At 40.8% G+C, this 12,401-nt stretch overlaps 1 protein-coding gene across 2 annotated transcripts in view; it reads left to right on the top strand.

Annotated features, from left to right (window-relative positions):
• GALNT17 (polypeptide N-acetylgalactosaminyltransferase 17) overlaps positions 1–12,401 on the top strand; it is a 505,206-nt gene that overhangs the window by 179,147 nt on the left and 313,658 nt on the right. For both annotated transcript variants that reach the window (XM_032254907.1, XM_032254908.1), the window contains exon 2: positions 2,903–3,086. In XM_032254907.1, coding sequence (XP_032110798.1) covers positions 2,903–3,086 — 184 coding nt within the window. The remainder of the gene's footprint in view (positions 1–2,902; positions 3,087–12,401) is intronic.

The following is a 12,401-nucleotide window of genomic DNA, read 5'->3' as shown; positions in this document are numbered from 1 at the left end:
ACAATTCTCCTGCCTCAGCCTCCTGAGTAGCTGGGATTACAGGTGCGTGCCACCACCCTGGGCTAATTTTTGTATTTTTAGTAGAGATGGGGTTTCACAGTGTTGGCCAGGCTGGTCTCAAATTCCTGACCTCAAGCAGCAAGTAATCTGGCCACCTCGGCCGCTTCAAGTGCTGGGATTATAGGCACGAAACACCGCGCCCAGCCATATTGAGATATTTTACAGAGCTCATATCATTCATCTATTTAAAAGTGTACAGTTTAGTGGTTATTTAGTATCTCCACAAATTTGTGCACCCATCACCATGATCTAATGCTGTAACATTCCCATTACTCCAGGAAGAGGCCCTATCCATATTAACAGTCACTCTCCATTTTCTCCCCAAGTCCCCCCTTCCCTAAGCAACCACGGATCTACATTCAGGTTCTACAGATTCAACTTTTCTGTACATTTCACATAAATAGAATCACTACATGGTCTTTTGTGACTAGTTTCATTTACTTGGCATAACATTTTCAAGTCAAGGTTCACTCACGTCATAGCTTGGCTCACTACTTCATTCTTTTATATTGCCCAATATCCCATTGGTCAATATAATATGCTATGTTTTGTTTTTATATACTATATTTTGGGAGATACTGTATTTTGTTTTTCCATTCATCAGTTGATGGACATTTTAACTAATAAGAATAATGCAGCTGTGGACATTTGTGTACAAGTTTTTGTGGGGACGAATGTTTCCATTTTTCTTGGGTTTATACCTAGGAGTGGAATTGCTGGGTCATATGGTTACTATATTTAGCATTTTTTGTTTTTGAGACAATGTCGCTCTGTCACCCAGGCTGGAGTGCAGTGGCGGGATCTTGGCTCACCGCAATCTCTGTCTCCTGGGTTCTAGCAATTCTCCTGCCTCAGTCTCTCGAATAGTTGGGATTACAGTTGCCCACCACCACACCTGGCTAATTTTTGTATTTTTAGTAGAGACGGAGTTTCACTATATTGGCCAGGCTGGTCTCCAACTCCTGACCTCAGGTGATCCACCTACCTTGGCCTCCCAAAGTGCTGGGATTGCAGGTGTGAGCCACTGCGCCCAGCCTATATTTAGCATTTTGAAGAAAAACCCAGCTGTTTTCCAAAGTGGCGGCACCACTGTACATTCCCACTAGTAATGCTGCGTCACAAGTGATTTTAAAACCAAGCACAGGTATTTGTACTCAACACATGAAGAGTCCTTGTAGAGTTCTGAGGACAGTTCAGGGGATGCCATTGGAATACTTGTTACACATTGGTGTGGATCAGATTCAAGATGAGGGAGCAGATAGAAAGTGCTGGAGTACCCTGATTCTCCCCTGATAGGGCCTCTATGGAGATGATGGCTGCAAGAAAAGATGGAAGCGCGTATTGGACGGAGGAAATGATTCTCAGGCAGAAAAATGATGCTCATCTGACATTGACTGAGGTGCTCACTCAACCTTTGCTTTCGATCTTGATATTACAGAAAATAAATTTCTGTTTTCAGAGCGGCAGGAGAGAGAATACAAGCTTTGCCACTAGGTGATGGGGAACTATCTCACAACTGGAGCAGATTTCTTGGCTCTTAACTTGCTTAGGGGATGTCTTCTCGGAAAGTGTGGATCCTTCTGGGTGCCTCGGGCTGCCCAGACTGTGAAAGCCAAGAGCCAAGGAGCCTGGTCTGTCTTCTTTCTGTCAGTGGCAGCAATGAAATGCTGGATATTGGTTATTCATCATTTAAATGGATCAAGTGGTTGTGTGTGTGTGTGTGTGTGTGTGTGTGTGTGTGTCTGTGTGTGTCTGTGTGTGTCTGTGTCTGTTTGTCTGTGTGTGTGTCTGTATGTGCTGAGTAGCTGGAACATTTGAAATGGCAGAAGGCCATGAGGACCCTTAACAACGAAAGTTTTCTAGCTAAGTAGTAAAGCCTCCCATAACTCCAGGATTTAAAAATTGCCCATCAAGCTGTTTATCCTCTAATGGAATAATAGGTTTAAGCTGCCACCATCCTGGGAGCTTGCATTGCTCAGTGAGGCTTGTTGCAGAGGCCTCCAACTCTACTTGGCACGGTTATCACCCTTGCGGGTTTTTTTCTTTTCCTCTGTGATTTATTCTCAGACATTTTGTATTTCCTGTTGCCATTTAGATAAAATTTAAATAAAACCATTAGAGAAAGAGCTGTGTCAGAATGTTGGACCATTTAAACTCAGGGTGAAAATCAATCTGTATGTCGCTTTCTGTTCAAATGAAGCAAAAGCACCTGCAGTTTGGCAGTGATCTGTGACTTGGGTCTTTATTCTACTCCCTCTTGCTGTAGTTCCTCCTAGCAACAGGGAAATAGGCATGAATAATGACCCCGGTTCTGTCTCATGTCCTGTGTCCTCTCTGGTCCCCATTTCTCCCAGTTTAGATGGTCTCTCCCTCTTACAGACCCCAATCTCACCCCAGTTCCCAAAAGGAGAGAGAGGATTGCTTTGTTTTTGAGACAGAGTCTTGCTCTGATGCCCAGGCTGGAGTGCAGTGGTGCGATCTCGGCTCACTGCAACCTCCATCTGCTGGGTTCAAGAGATTCTCCTGCCTCAGCCTCCCAAGTAGCTGGGGACTACAGGCGTGTACCATGACGCCCAGCTAATTTTTGTATTTTTTGGCCGAGACGGAGGGAGAGGATTGTAATTGGTAACCAGACTTTAACCCAATAACTCTCTGTGGCCTTGACCTTCCTCTCAATAGAAATGTTTTCGCAGCCTATACCTGAGTTGGATAAATTGAGGACATCATTTTTTTTTTTTGACCGGTAATGTTAAAATGTCTATTGAAGCTATAGTGGAGATTGAGTGATACATCCTCTTATGGCAGTTTTCTAATAATTCTTTTTTTCTCCTGCTTTTTCTAGGCTTATCAAAATCCCTTGGGCTCATCGAAGGTTATGGTGGGCGGGGCAAAGGGGGCCTTCCGGCTACTCTTTCCCCCGCTGAGGAAGAGAAGGCCAAGGGGCCCCATGAGAAATATGGCTACAATTCCTACCTTAGTGAAAAAATTTCACTGGACCGTTCCATTCCGGATTATCGTCCCACCAAGTAAGTTTGGGTTCAGTCATTCGGGGAGAGTGATGGATGGTAAGAGTGGGTGTAGACCCTAAGTCTGTGATATTTTCCATTGTTATTTGTAGCTCTTAGGGGAGTTTTTATTTTCATTTCCTCATCAATAAATAAACTTAGTATTCCTGTTGCTTATGAAAGATTAGCTAAACAAAAAAGTTGTTGTAAAAGTGTTCCAGAAACATATAGAAAGGGCCTCATTACAAAAAGCTTTATGTTGTACTTTATTTATTATTATTCTTTCAATGTTTATTTTACGGTCAGGGGAACATGTAGATTTGTGTTATAGGTGAATTGCTTGCCACAGGGGTTCGGTGTACAGATGATTTCATCACCCAAATAATAAGCATAGTACCTGATAGGTAGTTTCTTGATTCTCACCCTCCTCCCTCCCTCCACCTTCAAGTAGGCCCCATGTCTGTCATTCCCCTCTTTGCGTCCATGTGTACTCTGTGTTCAGCTCCTACCTATAAGTGAGGACTATGGTATTTGGTTTTCTGTTCCTGAGTTCGTTTGCTTAGGATAATGGCTTCTAATTCCACCCATGTTGCTGCAAAGGACATGATGGTATTCTTTTTTATGGCTGCATAGTATTCCACAGTGTATATGTGCCACATTTTCTTTATCTGGTCTACTGTTGCTGGGCATTTAGGTTGATTCCATTTCTTTGCTATGGTGAATAGTGCTGTAATGAACATACCTGTCCATGTGTCTTTATGGCAGAACACTTTATATTCCTTTCGGTACGTGCCCAATAATGGGATTCCTGGGTCAAATGGTTCTGCTTTGAGCTCTTTGAAGTATCACCAAACTGCTTTCTACAATGGCTGAACTAATTTACATTCTCATGAGCAGTGTATAACCGTTCCCTTTTCTCTGCAACCTCTCCAGCATCTGTCATTTCTTTTGACTTTTTAGTAATAGCCTTTATGATTGGTTGAAATGGTATCTCATTATGGTTTTGATTTGCATTTTTCTAAAAAAAAACTCACCATAATCTCATCATTTGGGGACAGCAGCTATTGAAGTTTTAGTATGCTGTCTTTGAGTCTATTTTCTATGCAGATTAGGAGTGGATGATATATCACTTATTTAACACTAAATCGTGAGTGTTTTCTGATGTTATTAATAATGATCTGTTTCCATTCTTGGAAATTTAGGTTATTTTCAATTTTTCATTATTATATATAAGATTCTATTGAGTATTATTTCGGTCATATCTTTATATTTGGTATTTATATTTGATTTGATATTTATTTTCTGAATCCACACTTCTTTTTTTTTTTGAGACGGAGTTTCGTTCTTTTTGCCTAGGCTGGAGTGCAATGATGCGATCTCAGCTTACCACAATCTCCGCCTCCCAGGTTCAAGCGATTCTCCTGCCTCAGCCTCCAAAGTAGCTGGGATTACAGGCACGTGCCACCACGCCCAGCTAATTTTGTATTTTTACTAGAAATAGGGTTTCTCCATGTTGGTCAGGCTGGTCTGCACCCACCCCATCCTCCCAAAGTGCTGGGATTACAGGCGCGACCCATGACTGAATCCGCACTTCCAAAGGTGTGTAGTAGAGGGATATTTTTGGAGATTTTTGATATATATTGTAATATTTTCCTCCAGAAAATCTATAGTAATTCTACTCTTATTAGAATTTTACTAGACCCTTCCAATACTGGGTACTAGCATATAAAAAATGCCAAACTGATAGGTTATTGTGTCAACTTGCACTTTTTTTGTATGAAATTCTTGCCTTTTGAAAAGCTTGGGGCTGAGTACAGTGACTCATATCTATAATCCTAGCACTTTGGGAAGATCGCTTGAGCCCAGGAGTTGATCAGCCTGGGCAACATGGCAAAGCATTGTGTCTACAAAAACCATAAGTTAGCCAGGTGTGGTGGTGCTTTCCTATAGTCCCAGTTCCTCCGGAGGCTGAGGGTCACCTGAGCCTAGGGGGTTGAGGCTGCAGTAAGCTATAATGGTGCCACTGCATTCCAGCCTGGGCAAGAGAGTGAGACACTGTCTAGAAACTACTTGTGTGCATTTTGGTTGGATCATGAGAGGTCTTTGTTCTGTGCTCTCAGATTTAAGAATTACTTATTTCCTGCTTATAAAATAGACAAAAGAGGCTGGACATAGTGTCAAGATGCTGGAGAGAAAGCTCCTATGTTTTCTCTCCACCTTGGCTTCTCAAACCGATTCTCCATTTTCTATTAGATTTGTGTCATCTCTCTTTTTCTATTTAGAGTGGTCCTTGCTTGAAGTAGATTATTTATTTGTCAAATGAATTTTTTTACAAATCAGTAAAGTGTCTCAGTTACTGAGAAAAATAGATTCAAGATAAAGAAAATTATCTTAAATGGATTTAAATTTGCAGCATTAGCTGAGAAACCTGTCAAGTGTCTCTCTCTACCAAATAAGCATATATTCATTTAGAACCACTAGAAACATACCTCACCCCTGCTGGAAGCTATTTTGTGTCCCTGGACTTTTGCTCTCCGAAACATCTGTCTGTTTTTATTTGCTGATGCTCTCTGATTAGCCTTTCTTATTCGGACATTGGCAAATAAACATGGCCCTGTTTTTTTGTACTTCTATGAGAATGAAAATGCCTCCAAAACGAGGTTACTAGAAATGAGCCGGTTGAGCAAGTACTATCATGTGCCAGATGGTTTTCTCCACACTAGAGCTAGATCATTTGATGAAGCACAGTCCTTGCCTACTTACTTCTTGTCTGGGGGGAAGACAGATATACAAGCAGGTCAGTATAGCACAAGGTATGTGCTGGCTGGACACTCATGCAAGATGTGCAGGGCAGGTCTGAGAAAAATTTTTGTTTGAGATAATGCCTGAAGGATCATTAAGGGATAGAAAATTGAAGACTAGGGGGCCAGATGTGGTGGCTCGTGCCTGTAATCCCAGCACTTTGGGAGGCTGAGGCGGACAGATCACCTGAGGTCAGGAGTTTGAGACCAGCCTGGCCAATGTGGTGAAACTCTGTCTCTACTGAAAAATACAAAAACAGTAGCTGGTCATGGTGGCATGTGCCTGTGGTCCCAGCTACTTGGAAGGATGTGACAGGAGAGTTGCTTGAAACTGGCAGGTGGAGGTTTGTAGTGAGCTGAGATCATGCCCCTGCACTCCAGCCTGGGTGACAGAGCGAGACTCTGTCTCAAAAAAGAAAAAAAAAAAAGGAAAATTGAAATTAGGAGAGGGATAAGGGTGGACCAGGCAGGAGAACAGAAGAAGCGCACTTGGTTGAGGGGGGTGGGTACAAGGAACAGTAATGCGGCATACTCAGGGAAGAACCCATACCCCAATATTGCTGTGTGGTATAGCATGATGGCTTGAACACACCATTTATATGTCAACCTTCCTGAAACCTTATTAAAATGATAGGAAAGGAATAGAGAGAAAAAAGTAGGTGAGGTGATGATCAGGGAAGAGACTTGTACAAAATTTTGGAAGATGGAAACAGGATGGCTAATGGTAACTGACAGAGTAAGTGGGGCAAAGCTGAGACCCAACCTCCCACATGAGGTGGGTGGGGGTGGTGAGAGCAGAAGAATGCAGTGTAGTCAGGAGCCCCAGAGACTCAGGAATTGGAGGGAACAGGCATTTCTGATGGCTGGAGGTGGATTTGAGCAGAAGGGATGCAGTTAGCAGGTATGTCCCCAGATCCTTTCTTCAACTGTGCACAACCAGCGACTGCCCTTTCTCATCTGGCACAATATGGGAGGTTTACTCCCTGGAGAAGATGAACTGTGGTTCATAGAGGTGACCTTGGACAGAGGATATCAAGGCCGCATATGAAATGGAATGACTTTCCAGCTCCATTACCCCTCTCTTACTCCTATAAGCAAGAGTTTAAAGAATCTACTTAGAGAAAATTATTCAGCCTAAGGAAAGGGCTGATAGATCTGACAGCTGGGGGTACCCTCAAAATGACTGAGTTCTGCTCGTTAACTATTAGTATAGCATGCCTGTTGTAAGGCTTCATCCTTTTATGTAAGGCAATCCTACTGTAAAATAAGAAAAGAAAGGCAGGATCACTTGACATCTCATCAGAGTCTTTGTTATAACAGATGTTAACAACAACAACAGAAAATGGTAAACAGAAACAACAAACTTTAAAACTATAATGAATGACTTAGGAGGTCATAGAATGTTTTGTTTTCTTTATAAACCAAGAGTAAATAGATACATTAAGATACTAATCATAAGGCCAGGTGTGGTGGCTCATGCCTGTATTCCCAGCACTTTAAGAGGCCAAGGTGGGTGGATCCTTTGAGGTCAGGAGTTTGAGACCAGCCTGGCCAACATGGTGAAACTCTGTCTCTACTAAAAATACAAAAACATTGATGGGCGTAGTGGCGCATGCCTGTAATCCCAGCTACTTGGGAGGCTGAGGCAGGAGAATCGCTTGAACTGGGGAGACAGAGGTTGCAGTGAGCTCAGATTGAGCCATTGTACTCCAGCCTGGGCAACAGAGTACTACTCTGCCTCAAAAAAGAAAAAAAAAATCACAAAATAAAAAACAAAATTTAAAAGTTAAAAGTTAGTTAGACCTGTAGTCCTAGCTACTCAGGAGGCTGTGGTAGGAGGATCACTTGAGCCTAGGAGTTAGAATCCAGCTTGGGCAACATAGCAAGACCCTATCTCTAATGAAACAAAAATTAAATAGAAATAAATAAATCAATAAAAAGTTGGAAGACAGCACTGAGAAATGTTTTAAAATACAGAAAAAAAGAAATGAAAAGTAGGAGAGGAAAGATCAAAAGAAATTAGATCAGTCCAGTAGGCTCAACATCCACTAATGAGAAAATCAGAGAGAACAGAGAGAAGAAAGTCATCAAACAAATGAGGCAAGAAAACTTCCCAGAACCGTAGGATGTGAGCTTTCAGATTAGAAGATCCACCCAGTTCTTACATAATTTATGAAAAGAAAAAAGCTAAACTCACATCAAGAAATGTAAATGTAAAATTTCAAAACAACTTGGATGAAGAAAAAGTCCTAAAAGCTTTCCGAGAGTAAATGCAGATGACATATAGTTGGCAGTAGATTTCTCTGTAGAAGCATTAAACACTAGAAGACAATGGAAGAATGCTTAAATAATTTTGAGAGAAAAAAATAATGTTCAATTTAGAATTCTTACAGTCATCTATAGAATACTTTGGGCCAAGAGCAAATGCAAAGTAAACCCATTGCATAAATAGGTTCTTAACAATTTTACCTTCTTGCAATCTGTTTTGAGGAAGCTGCTCAAGCACATGCTCCAGCAAAACAAAGGAGTGAAGTAAGGAAGATGTTGAAGAGATGCTCCAGGATAACATTCTAGGGTGACAGCCATGTAGCAGGCCAAGAGATCAATTATTCCCACATCTTTAGAGATAAACCTCCTAGAACCTCCTGTGGATGCAGGAGGATGCAGGGCTCTAGGAGGTATGTCTCTAAAGGAGGTGTGAAGGGGCAAAAATGTGTGATTGTGTAGTGTTTTTGACTGCATTTTTTCTTCACTCCTCTTTCAAACAGTTTGGGGCTGTTTACTGATTGTATTAGGCCATTGTGTTACTGTAAAGGAATACCTGAGACTGGGTAATTTATAAATAAAAGAGGTTTAATTAGCTCACTTTTCTGCAGGCTGTCCAGGAAGCATGGTGCTTGGCATCTGCTTGGCTTCTGATGAGGTCTCAGGAAGCTTACAATCATGGCTAAAGCCAGGTGAGCCAGCCTATCGCATGGCAATAGGGGAAGCAAAAGAGAAGGAGAGTGGGAGATGCTACACACTTTTAAACAACCAGATCTCATGTGAACTCACTCATTATCAAGAGGATGGCACTAAGCCATTTATGGGGATCCACCCCATGATCCAGATGCCTCCCATTAGGCCCTACCTCCCACACTGGGAATTACATTTCAACATGAGATTTGGTTGAGACACAGATCCCAACCATATTACTGATAGGCACAAAACAGCTTGTGAAAAAGCAAAGCAATAACTACAGAAAAACAAAAGCTCTCCAATAAACAAACTGTACTTCCATATGCTCTGTAGCTCAGCTCTGAACAATATATTGTAGTCATATAAATATAAATATTGCATATTGATTTAAACACAAAGTATGGTATAATTATTGAAAGAAGGAGGAGGTGAAATGTGTATGTGAGGTGTGGGTAATGTAAGAAAACGAAATTTACATCTTCAATAAAAAGAAATCAATTGAAAATGTCTAAAATTACACATCAAGAAATAGTAACATAATCATTGTTATTTAGCAACATGGAGATTAAAGAAGTTGAAGGAGATCATATGTTTTAATAAAATTTCAATTAAACAATAAATATAAACCAATATGAAAAAAATGCAAAACTTGTGGGATGAAAATACAGTAGAAGAACAAGCTGGAGAACTAGCTTGAATGATGTGATCACATTTGTTTTTTAGATTATCCTGACCACTAAGTGTTGGGTAAATTTGAAGGTGAATTTTGAGATGAATTTGAGGGCTTGCCCATAGGCCATAAGCAGTAACCAAAGGGACAGTTGTAAATTCTGAGCTCCACAGCATAAGTAACCAAATTAACCTCTCTTAATTGCAAATTAATCCCCGCCATCAAAGGGTTGCAAGGCCTTTGCCTGTAGAAGCAGCTCCTCTGCAGAGCAGTTTCCTTCCTCCAGAGAATCATCCCCCAATGAGTAGGATCCTTTTTGTTAAGCCCCAAACTGCTCTCACAAGTTTTCGAGAAGCTTTAAGTAGGCTAATTTCACTGCAATTTTAAACAGAACCTCAAGTTGCTTTAATTTTTGCTGTTTTATTGCTATATTACACTTGAGGAAATTGTTTTTCTTATAAATATGAATGAATGTTTAGGTAGCAGTGAGATTAACCATTTGTTTGTCACATTCCAGGCAAACGAATTCCAAAATGCTGTTTTCCATTTTATTTTTACTCCATGATTTTTTTTCTTCCACTGGACAGATATTTTAAACTTGTATGAACCCGAAACTGTCAGTCTTTCCATTTTCATTTCTTCCCTACTTTAAAGTATAAAAAGATATTATTCTGCAGAATACTTATAAATGTTCTATTCTGTTTTGTGTTGCTTTTCTATGACTCCTTTATATTTCATCCTTCCATCCTTCTAGCATTTATTTTGGAATATGGTTTAAGTTTGTATCTTTCGTTTCAAAGATCTGTCCCTGTTTTTAGAAAACAGCTTTTTCAAAATAATCTTATAAATAACCATTCTCTTTCTCTTATTTAGAGGTGCTAAATATGTTACATTTTATGCTTTTTGTATATATGTAGGCTTATTTTCTCTGTGGTGTTCTTTTGGTCTGTATTTCTTTTTTCTTCTTTTTCTTTTCCTTTCTTGGTTTTGTAGAAATCACTAAAAATGGTTGTTTAACTAAAGTCGCCAATCTGCCAGGCACTGGGCCAGCAGTTTAGACAAGAGCAAGGCATCTTGGCCCCAGAGGACTTCAAAGAGAGTAGGAGAGGCTAGTGGCTATTTATAGTCCTTTTGGTCACTTTTAGAGAGCCTTAGGAAGTAAGATAAAGGCATGAGCCATTCTGGGAAAGGCAGAAGGTGACCTTGATCTTATTGGCAAGCAGGAGGTTTCCCTCTAAAGAGGAGACAGGACATTTGAGAGAGAGAACAGCAAGTGCAGTGATAAGTAGCTCAGTTTGTGAAAAAGCAAAGCAACTATTAACTACAGGAAAAAAAACCAAAAGCCCTTTAAGAAAGGAATTGCAATTCTGCATACTCTGTGGCTCAGGGGAAAGTTCTTGGATTTTGGGATTAGGGAAATGGAAAACTTTTGGCTAGAGAGTAGTTTCCAGAGTGAATTGTGTAAGAAAAATGTGGAGTAGAAGGAGAAAGCCAGGCTGGGAAGTGCCTCATGTTCCAACCCTGGGTGGGGACTTACACATTTTCAGTAGATGCCAATAATGGATTAGAGGCAAGATGGTATTATTATTATTATTTCTTTCTTTCTTTCTTTTTTTTTTTTTTTTAACAATAATGATAACTGTGGCAGAAATGTGGAGGATGGAATGGAGAAGATGGAGGCTGGTAACCGGATGGCTAAATACAAGTCATGGTTACCAGCATTTATTGAGTGCCAACGCTGTGCTAGATATTGCCAAAGAGAGAAGAGGGGTGCTTTTAATAGTACAGTGAGCACTTTATTATTATGATGCTTTTTTTTTTTTTTTGAGACAGAGTCTCTGTCTCCAGGCACCAGCCTGGAGTACAGTGGCACAATCTTGGCTCACTTATGCTACTTTTATACAGTTGCTTTTCTTTAACAAACTAAGGCCCAAGCAGGGATAAGATGAAAGAAATGGATTCAAGAAAATCCTAGAGAGAATTAGCAGAACGAGGCAAATAATCAGATATAGATGAAGTGGGTGTGTTAGCTTGGGAGTTGGAGTGGAAGTGATCTCATTATCCGGAAGAGAGAATCCTGCAGGGGTTCGTGTTTTGTAAGGAAAGTAGCAGCTCTGCTTGTCCAGGGGTCCCCGTAGTTTTGGTTTTCTTGAGTAACCACAGGACATGAATCTGTCCTGCTTTATTCATGATTTGGCTGCGTGTTTGTAAGAAGATAACTCCTGGTGACACCAGAAGCTGGGCAAGGCTTTCTAAGCCCCCACTTTTTTTTTTTCTGAGATATACCATTCTATATCACATTGTGGCATCGTGATTATCTGCTTTTCCAATTATCTCCTACTATGAGGGAGGGACCACAGAAATCTGTCTGTGCTTATTAAAGCCACTGCTGAGATCCCTGCACCAATTTTATGATATGCTTTCTCCTCTCAAACCATGTAGGTAATTTATGAGCAGTTTCTACAGCTGTTATCTTCAATTTCTCCTTTGGCCTCTTGCTTATAAATCCAGATGTCAGGTTTCTTTGGAATTCATTTTGCTTCACTCAGAAAGTCCCCTCTTTCCTTCATCACAGCAAATCCTAACCCATTTTATCCCGAACATGTCTGCTTTGGATGCAGATGGGATGATGCCCCAGTGAACCATCCTCATGTCATGCCCAGTGAACAAATGCATGCTGTGGTCTGGAGGTCAGGAATCATGTCTGGCCTGACCGTGGATATCTGAGAATCATCCAGCTCCTGTGGGTATTTTAGGTTGCGTCTGTGTGCATGTGACTCATATGAGTATGCGAGTCCTGGTCTTCTAATGAATGAGTGGAGCGAATCTACTCATGGCTCAATATGCAACTCAAGTTTCCCTCCGCTATGAAATGGACACATCTGATTATAAAAGGACGCATCTTAT

The sequence above is a fragment of the Sapajus apella genome, unplaced genomic scaffold (genome assembly GCF_009761245.1).
Source record: "Sapajus apella isolate SASKATOON/1434 unplaced genomic scaffold, GSC_monkey_1.0 scaffold88, whole genome shotgun sequence".
Taxonomy (NCBI): domain Eukaryota; kingdom Metazoa; phylum Chordata; class Mammalia; order Primates; family Cebidae; genus Sapajus; species Sapajus apella.
Note: the sequence above shows the minus strand (reverse complement) of the source record. Positions and strands in the feature narration are given on the sequence as shown.